Here is a 9,315-nt window from a genome sequence, read left to right as displayed (position 1 = left end):
TAACACGACGTCGCATTGCTGGACAATATTCTCGTGTTAGCCTCAGTCTGCAACGGGTTTGCCATCAAACAGAGAGTTGTATGTTTGTAAACATTACTTTCGATATAACGGGAATATTTCGGAGAGATATGTTTTTGAGCAAGTCTTCTTCCTTAAACATTGGGGTTGCAAGCAGTTCTAGTGAACCTAAGGCATTTACTATGATAAAAAAAAATGGAGTCAGTTGTTGTCAAACGTAAAATACGACGTTTATGAAGTCACACTGAATGATGACGTATTGAAAACGTCACTTAGGTTGTCAAAACGCGCAGGTTCGTAGAGTTATTAGGTGCTTGCAAGTAGAATAATTACTCCTAGATCGCTTTACGCTTTAGCTAAAGTAAATGGCGCGTTGTCATGATGGTGTGGAGGCTGCTTTCCAAAGTGCTCCATTTAACGTAATATGAGGGGTTACATGAACTTTTGTTTGGTTCAACAAACACACAAGGACAAGCTAAAAAAATGAGCAAATATGACAGTTTTGGTGCAGAACGGTTTTGTTTTTGTAGCATATTTTAGTGGTAAGAAAAATGTTGGCAACCAGATTGATGCAAAAGTCAGACCATTCTTTTTATGAGAGTTCATGTCGAGGCAGATCTAACACTTTCCAAATGGTAAGAAGTAAGAGTTGAGTGGCTTACACGAGTTAGGAAACGTGAAACAAGTTCTCGTGTCACTGAAACTTTGGGGATCGGGTTATGTACGTTCTCCACCACCATATTCTGTTAGAAACAACACGACCATTATGTTGTTTATTTGTGACGAAAAACTACAACCTCTTCTGCTCCCTACTGTTGCGTGACAATGCCGTTATTACGTCATAGAGTAATTTCGACCAAACCGCTGCACGTATTTAAAGTAAAGGCGTTTTAAGGCTGCCATATTCGGTTGTGACCAGTTTCTTTCGTGTGTACAGAAGGTGGGTCGTTTTTACCGAAAAACCAAAACATTATCAAGTTTAAAACAGCTCCAACAGCAGGTTAAAACCACAGTGATATTTTGGGCATTAATTTACACGTAGATTCACACTATGCAATTACAGCACAAAACAGTTGGCTTATATGCGTCGTAATAACGGCAAAAGTAAAGTTGGTTGGATAATATTAGGCTTGACATATATATACATGCAGCATAGCTCATAAATGAAAGCATGGTCGAATATGTAATGGGTGTAGCAGAGCACCGCACCCAGATAGGCAGATATTGCGCTGTGGTGATTTCTGAGAATTTTTCATAACTAATAAAATTTCAATGATTGGTCGTGATTAGCGTGAATTGGATATCAATGAAAGAAGTTTTGTGACGAATTTTTAGCATGAAAACGGGAAATTGAACAGACTTCATTGACTGCCAAGGATCAGTTTACTAGCGATTGAACTATGTTATGTTGTTTCTATGATAACCTTGCAAATTAACAGTTTAAATCATTTCTGCATAAAGCTGTTTTATAGTTATATCTGTGTATTCCGCCAAAAACCACCCGCCAAATGTAAAAACGAAACACTTAATCATAATTAAATATTTTGTGCTGTAATCTTTCCTATATAATCTTTGTAGATTAAAACATATGTTGGCTTGGTAACGCCAAGGTTGTGTTCTCAAACAGAAAGCAAGATTGTTTCGTTTTAGACGTTTAATCGCTCATGTTCAACGGGTGAAGTTGACAAATATATTTTCCATCAAACAGAGCCGCCAGATCGGCAGGTGCGAGTGTGGAGATAATAAGCCACACAGGGCGCGCCCGACATGGGTCTGGTGTTCCCGCTGCGGCTCTAGCGTGGTCAGATGCGTCGTTATCGCACCTTCCTGGTTATCTACCACAGTGAACGACTGCTAAGAGGCCGGATAGCGAAGTTGTGAAAATCGTCGGTAATTGGTTTGAACCGCTGCAGTTGGGTTATGTCGTTATCTGTTGGTGATGCATATCCTCTAAAAAGTCCTCCATTTCTTCCGCATTTGCAGTATAAAACAAGCGGGCTTGTGCCAAGTTCAGATCATTGGGGAGTTTACGGCTTCACAGTTCAGAAAGAATGATATTTGAATTTGTTGCTACATTGCTTTGTGCAGTGATTATTCCTGTTTTAAGATACTGTTTGCCACACATAGAAATTAAAAATAATTTACTTTTTCAGATTGCGTAAATAAAGGCTGTATTTTTGTGCGCGAGACTACCGCGAGTGAATTGAAGTTGAAAGTTGAATTTTTGTGTTTGTTGAAACGATGGCGGCAAATATGAATTGTTCTCCTGCTACAGGTAAGATTTTGCTAAATTAACGTAATTTAAGCTAAAGTTATGAATTGAAAGATGTGTAAACGATGTCAGATTTGTCCTAATTGGCAACAAAATCCACATATGTAAACTGCGAAGTGTTTTTGTTGACTAAAAGTCAATAGCTGCAAAATATTTCTTTGGATCTAAATGTAATACCAATTTATAAACTAAGCTTAAATTTAACACGCATGTCTTGCGTTAATCTCATTTGCAAAGGAAGTTAAAATACTGTTGTGAAGGACAATAAAGTTACAGTATGATAAGTTGCAACATTTGTTAGCATTGTTTCACTTCACATTAAAGCATGTTGGTTGCTGACGAATTAAATTGTATGTTTTTTTTCTGCAGGAAGTAACCAGTTCCGTGCTACACGGACATGGAATGCTTTAGTTCAACATTTGAAGGAAAATGCAAATGTTAAAAGAAGAAGAAACATGAAGAAATCATATGACGAGTCTTTCACAGGTACAGACAATTAAAAAACATTTTTGCTTTGCTGATTGTCAAAATAAGCATCAACATTTTTTTTGCAAATTTACCAACAAACAATATGACATGAATTTAAATTTGTGCAAACTTAGTTTAGGTTTTTTAGTCTTTTTTGGATAGCATAACCAAAAGTTAAGTTTAATCAAATTTAATTTTTTATTCAGGTTCCAATGCAGTTGATGTTCTACTTCACTTTGTAAAGCAGAACCCAGGCCAGTTTACAAACTCCACTCTTATATCCAGGGACAACATCACACGTCTTTGTCAATCCTTTATTGATAATGGAGTATTTGAACCAATCAGTGCCTCGATAGAAAATGAACGCAGTATAAAGTTTGACGACTCAGCTTCTGCGTTGTATCACTTTAAAGTTACAAGTGAAACAGAAGCCGGAAAGCCTGTAAACAGTCGACAGGTGCTGAAAGAAATTGATGGTGACATCAGAAACAGCTTGGACCATATTTCAATTTCTTCAAGCAAAAAAGACAATGCGTCCCTAACCCCCAAATCAAAACACATGTTAATACCAACAAGACGATCTGGAAATCGTTCTCGCTTTCCGTCATTCAGTGGTGCTACTGCCCAGTCATTTAAGGAATCGTTTTTAAACAATTTGCAAGTTAGCGATTCTGAAGAGGATGAAAAAGTTTCACGGACTGGAAGGAGATTGAAACGTTCATCAAGTTTGGTTGGAATGATAAAGCGCTCGTCGTCTGAATCAAACGTTCCCAAAGAAAAATCATCAAGCACGGTAGGATTATGTTTGGAATAAATATTTTTTTTTGCAAAAATTGCAAGACTGTGCTAAAAGTATCTAAGTTTTATATATAAATAATAGTGCTGTGAAATAAAATAATCATTCACAGGACATTTACAAATGATTAGTGATTAGAAGAATGATTGAAGTATAAACTCATTAATATTTGATATTTTTACTTGCAGTCTTCGGCATCAGATAATGAACAGTTGGATGGAAAAGACAAAAAGTCTGAAGAAATCAGTCGAGGGGGGAAACTTCGTTTAAGCCAGCGACTAAATTTTCGAAAGAAGTCCTTCAGGTAGGGCAAAAATTCCACAACTAAATCCGCACGATTCTTTTTCTTTATGTTTGCACCATGGTGGCACATTTAAGTTGAAGCTAAACTTTGCATGTAAATTTGATTTTTTTTCCTTTTCACTCACCCGACTAACAATTGCAGCTCTGAAAATGAAACTGAAATCCCAGAATGTAAAGCTCAAAGCAAGTCATCTCGCACTAAACGGAACAACCCACAACCAACTGAAATTGAAACAGTCCAAGTCCCAGAAAGATCGCAATCCCAGTTTCTTGATCCACGCAGGCGAAGTTATGCTGTCCGAAGTGAATGCACAAAACCACCCCGTTCTATGAAAAGAATGATTTCTACTCCAAATTTTCTGCGCAAACCTGTGCGCCAACCAAAGATGATCAGTTTCAAGTCGGCTGATGCAAATGAAAACACAATCTTATTCCAACAACAATCACAAACCTCTTGTGCGACCAGAGTTCCTGTTACATATTGTGAGAAACCTCGCTTACGGAGTGGAACACTCTCACAGCCAGAACTAAAGAAGAAACTCTCCGTGAAACCAACGCAAGATGCTCCCAACTACGCAAGCCCTCCAAAGCTGAGAAAGAAAGATATGAATGTTATTGTCGAAACCCCCTCCAGGTTTTCTACTCGGAAAAACTCGTCATATTTGAGTTCATTTGCATCCCTCGCTAACCGCATGTCTCTACGCAAAAAAGCACAAAGGTAGTCTATTTTTATTTGACTACATTTGTTTTTTGCATTGTCACAATCCTATGCAGCATGGCACAGATTCTGCACTCACGTTTGTCTGTTAAGGATGACTATATTTTTTGTTGCACTTTATTTTGGTCGGTGATTTTTTATGGCAAAATGTTGTATTTCGTCAAAAGCATATATTCAAATAAATCTTTCAGATTGAAAAATTCTCTATAATCAACCAGCGTTATCTGCATTTTTCACGAATTATAATCAAAAGACTAAAATTTTTTGAACCATCCAAACAGTTTTTGCCAAATGCTTTTGAAAATAATTACAGCATTTTTCCGACCAAATCATTCAATGGGGTTCCAATCTTTTCAAATACTCAATTTTTAAATTTTTTGAGCACTTTACTCAATTGATCAACAATGATGAATGCCAAGGGATCAGGTGTGCAACCTTATGTTAGGGCGAACAAACCTCATAGAACTCCATCAAGTATTTGTGACAAACCTCCTTATTGAATACAAATATTGACCAATATCCACATGTTATTTGAAACTCACAAAGTCATATCAGATTTCATGTCCCATGGTTGCAATCCCACACACTTGTAAGGTGATAGTTTCTTACTTAATGCTTGCTATTTTCCAGACCCACTTGCAAGTGAAATAAACACCCTTTGCTTGCTAATTTGACAAAAAAATTGACTTTTTAGTCATATAACATACTAATAACGTGCACTGTTTCAACCAGCATAAAATGACTGGCAGACACCTCTTGATGCCCATTGGTCGTTTTACTCTGTGTTAACATTTCATAAAATCCTGAGCTTTCATGTTTTAATGTAGGAAGAACGAGGTGCAGTCTTGTGTTATACAAAATCCCACAGCTTCCAATGGAGGTTCTGTGTTTTTTCAAGGAGAGGAAGATTCCGAAACCGCAGTTAAACGAAAACTTTCCTCCCAAGGTAAATACCTCACTATGTTTTTTCGACACTTTACAAACCTAGCAATAAGATTGTTTGTTCTTTACTTCATTGGAATTCGTGTGACTTTTTCACTTGGACAAGAAGATTCTACAAATATTATTCCTTGGAACTTTTTGCATCCCAGAACTTTCCCATCTGCGAAGGGAGTGCGTCCGAGTCCGACTTCTTCAAATCATTGACCTTCAGTTTGTCGACAGTCTCATAACTTCTCCGACAGATAAAAGACACGCCCCAGGTCAAGACTCTGATGTTGGGGAGGTTGCAACATCGCATGGTGTGCAATACAGTGAAGTTGTCAGTGCTTACAACAGGTACTTTGTGAGATATGTATTTTTTTCAACTTGTTGTAAATTCAAAACACATCAATAGTCTGAATGTTACAGATTTGCGAAGGGATAAAAGAATTTAACGTAATCTTGTCCTTTATTCCTTCCATAATGTGAAATTTTGTACAGTTTGTGTTTTTTATAAATGGGATTAACTTGTGTTGTAGCAACGATAAGTGGATTTCAACAGCTCTCAAGGTTCTCCACCACCTTCCTAATGGTTACAACATTCTTTGCAAATATGCAAGGGATCATTGCAACATGAAGAAACTCAAGGTGAATACAGATAACATGTTGCTTGTTCTGTTTGCCAAAAGAGCGTTTTGTGTTAATTTTTAACACAAAGACAGATTCACACCAACAATAAAAATCCACTGTAAGAATTTGTTCGTTTATGTCAAAATTGTTTATTGTCATCTAATAATAGTTTGTTTCTACATAATGATTTATTTATGTATTGTTTTCAGTTGTTTTTTGCTATCTCTGAATATTACAAATCTTTGTCCAAACCGGTCGTTGATGAATCAATGGAGGAAATTGTTTCATCGATTGCTCTTATGCTTGGTAAGGTGTAGAATGAAATACTTTTAACTATCAGCAGTAAAAAACCATGATTTTGAAATGTTTATTGTATTATTGTGCAGATTTTCAAAAATACATTCATTACAATAAAATAACACTAGATGTGCAAGAATGGGGTCATCAATTACTTGGGATATTAATGGAACAGTCTTTGTTGCATTTTAATGCATTAAGTTATTTCCATTTTCTTCTTAAAGCCACGAAGCCAGTGTCAGAAGCACTGGAAGCGACCCAATTATTTCTTCATCTTCTTCCGGATTCAGTTTTTGCTGAGCTCAAAGATCTTGTCTCATTTCTTAGCGCCGTGTGCAAAAGCAAGGAGATCGTTCTCATAGCAACGGTATAACAATTATACAATATGCAACTTACAATAAAGTTAATGGATGTAAAATATTGGCTTCCCAGGGCCCTAAGTAAAAACAACCGTTAAAACTTCCAGGTAAAGCCTGTTTCCAGTTTATTATACCCCTAAGTAACTAAGTTCCGCTAATGCATAATTGTATTTGTGTTGTTTTGTATTATGTCCAAGATAATGTTATTAGATGTCAAATTGCAAGATGTTTGTCAGCTATCTTTTTGATGGTTTTAAGTGACCTTCCAAGTTCAAAAAACAAGTTTTCAAATAAATGAATTTTGTCTCAATCCAAACAAATCTTCATGTATTTGAACCCAAACAGTGCGACAACAAATCTGTTATCCTTCAAACTTTCCCATCCGCGATCTTCTGCATGAAGAAGTTGGAATCAAATAGATCGGATCCACAATCCTCCGGACTCTTCCTTTTCATCCTGGAGCACCGACATCAGGTCTTCCTGCTTCCAACATCAATCGCTTCTATCTTCAAGAGGAAAAGGAAGTTACTGGAGATTGGTGAAGTTGACAGTCCTACTCTTGTACAAGGTTTGTCAGTCGTATGTTTCTACTTGATTTAGCTTCACAACAAGAAATTTATAAATCTTGAATTCTGCTCCCAACACCTTATAAAATGTAACTATTAGTAGGTCCAAGGTTTAAAAACATCCAAAGTTTGTTTTTGAGCAAAGCTCAACATTTTCTCCATTAAATTAGACCAAAATCATAGGCAGTCGAGAACCAATAAACATTCATATGCAAATATGAAATTCCTGTTGCTGCCAGGCATATTGCAATTAAAAATGTACTGATCTTCTGGCATAAACGTACTGTATTTTTACGTTTTACGACGATTTTTTACGAAACCTGCGTGATTCAGTGTGATTCAATTGTTGCGTTATACCTGATGAAGTCATAAAAATACAGTACGTTTATGCCAGAAGATCAGTACATTTTTAATTCATATGCAAGTTCTATTATAATGTAAAACTAAATATTAAACAGGTGACACAAATTATTTTTTTTGTACTTAAGTGGAGTTATATATTGAAGTAGGTAGCAGTGTCAAATGTATGTAGTGATGCAATACTAACAATTATGTATTGTTACAATTAGTATAAGGGTTGAATTTGGCAGGAATTTTACTTAATTTTCCAGACTCTACATTTTGTGCGATGATCAGCAGTGAAGAATTCAACCAACAGAGAGTTGAATTCACGCAGTTGCAAGTTTCTGAACTGGCGAGATCTGTGAGTAGCGATCCCAACCTCCCACCCAAGAAGAAGAAAGATTTGTTAAAAAAACTACAGGCGACTCACTCGGCTGCCTTTGAACGATCTCGAGGTCCCATGAAGGCCACACATCCTCTCACAAATGTATCGAGACCGGAAACACCACAGCTGAACATTAAACCCAGGCAGGCGATATTGAAAGCTCCCAGTTCAGATCCTTTGACCAGAAGACGAAATAAATCAAGACAAAAACAAATTTATGTTTAATTCGCCAACCAAGTTTTTCAACGCTTTTGTGAATTATTTTGCTGGGTTAGAATCTTTGGTCCAGTATTGCCTGACAGTTGTGGGTGCTGCAAAGCAAAATGGACAGAAAAATTATGTCTACCAACAATCTTTCACCTCCCCAGCCCATTCGAAAGCTTTGTTTAATGGAAACAACATTGCAGCGTCTGATGGTGAAAGTTCCCGTTATTATTATTTTGCGATGAACAGACGAAAAAATGAGAAAGAATCGTGTATCCATGGCAACCTGTTTCCTGATTGGTCGATTAAATTGTGATTGGAAATGCTTTGCGTAATCATCTTACCTATACTTTTTCTGGGGTGGGGTTTATTGATTATTACCTCTTGTCTGGATTTTCATTTACACTCCATTGGGATGTAAATATCCATGATTTACACATTTTATATTTCTTACTTGCCCTGAAAATAGCAAGAAAATCGTGACCAGCCGAGTTCTGCCATTTTTTCATTTTCTGACACAAATTCTTCAGAAATCTGGACCAGCCCTTTTTGAGTTTTGTTGATCCAAAATTACATGAGTTGAAACTATTAAACAAACTTGCTGATTTGACAAGGAGTAGTTTCTTTTATAAATAATTTGTTTGATGATGAACAGTATTTGTAGTCTCACTGTGTTTATTCCACATAAACCAACTTATTATTCACACTGTGGTTATGGTAGTTTCGGTCGGGACGGTTGGTGTATGACATGTTGCTTGAACATCGATATTCTGCAACCAATTTGCTTTGTGCTTACATGTTTTTTCACTTTAGTTTCAGGAGATATAAAAATATTAAGTATTTTTTTTGCTTTCAAATTGAAAAATATGACGTATGGTTTTCATGAATAAATACTGAAGTGGACAGACATTGAAAAAGTATTTTGATCAGAGCTGGACAGAGGGCGAAACTCTTTAAATCTAAATCAGCCTTTTATGGCTTCAGGTTTTGGTCGTTACTGCACAATATTTACCAGGCTAAACTTAAAATCCAAACA

The 9,315-nt window shown here is 36.5% G+C and overlaps 1 protein-coding gene across 2 annotated transcripts; it reads left to right on the top strand.

Moving 5' to 3' along the window:
- Nucleotides 1-2,170: 2,170 nt before the first annotated feature.
- Nucleotides 2,171-9,107, top strand: LOC145911214 (DEP domain-containing protein 7-like). Of its 2 annotated transcripts, XM_082998478.1 has the most exons (12): nucleotides 2,171-2,293; nucleotides 2,660-2,776; nucleotides 2,965-3,551; nucleotides 3,743-3,858; nucleotides 4,000-4,575; nucleotides 5,403-5,521; nucleotides 5,667-5,853; nucleotides 6,036-6,144; nucleotides 6,336-6,432; nucleotides 6,648-6,790; nucleotides 7,128-7,350; nucleotides 7,960-9,107. In XM_082998478.1, exons 1-12 carry the CDS (start codon nucleotides 2,260-2,262, stop codon nucleotides 8,298-8,300), a joined length of 2,649 nt encoding a protein of 882 aa, XP_082854604.1. In that variant the 5' UTR covers nucleotides 2,171-2,259; the 3' UTR covers nucleotides 8,301-9,107. The 2 variants fall into 2 exon arrangements, with proteins under 2 accessions (XP_082854604.1, XP_082854605.1); XM_082998479.1 differs by lacking the exon at nucleotides 4,000-4,575.
- Nucleotides 9,108-9,315: the final 208 nt, after the last annotated feature.

This window comes from Ascidia mentula, chromosome 8, assembly GCF_947561715.1.
Source record: "Ascidia mentula chromosome 8, kaAscMent1.1, whole genome shotgun sequence".
Classification (NCBI taxonomy): Eukaryota; Metazoa; Chordata; class Ascidiacea; order Phlebobranchia; family Ascidiidae; genus Ascidia; species Ascidia mentula.
This window is presented reverse-complemented; position numbering and strand designations above follow the sequence as displayed.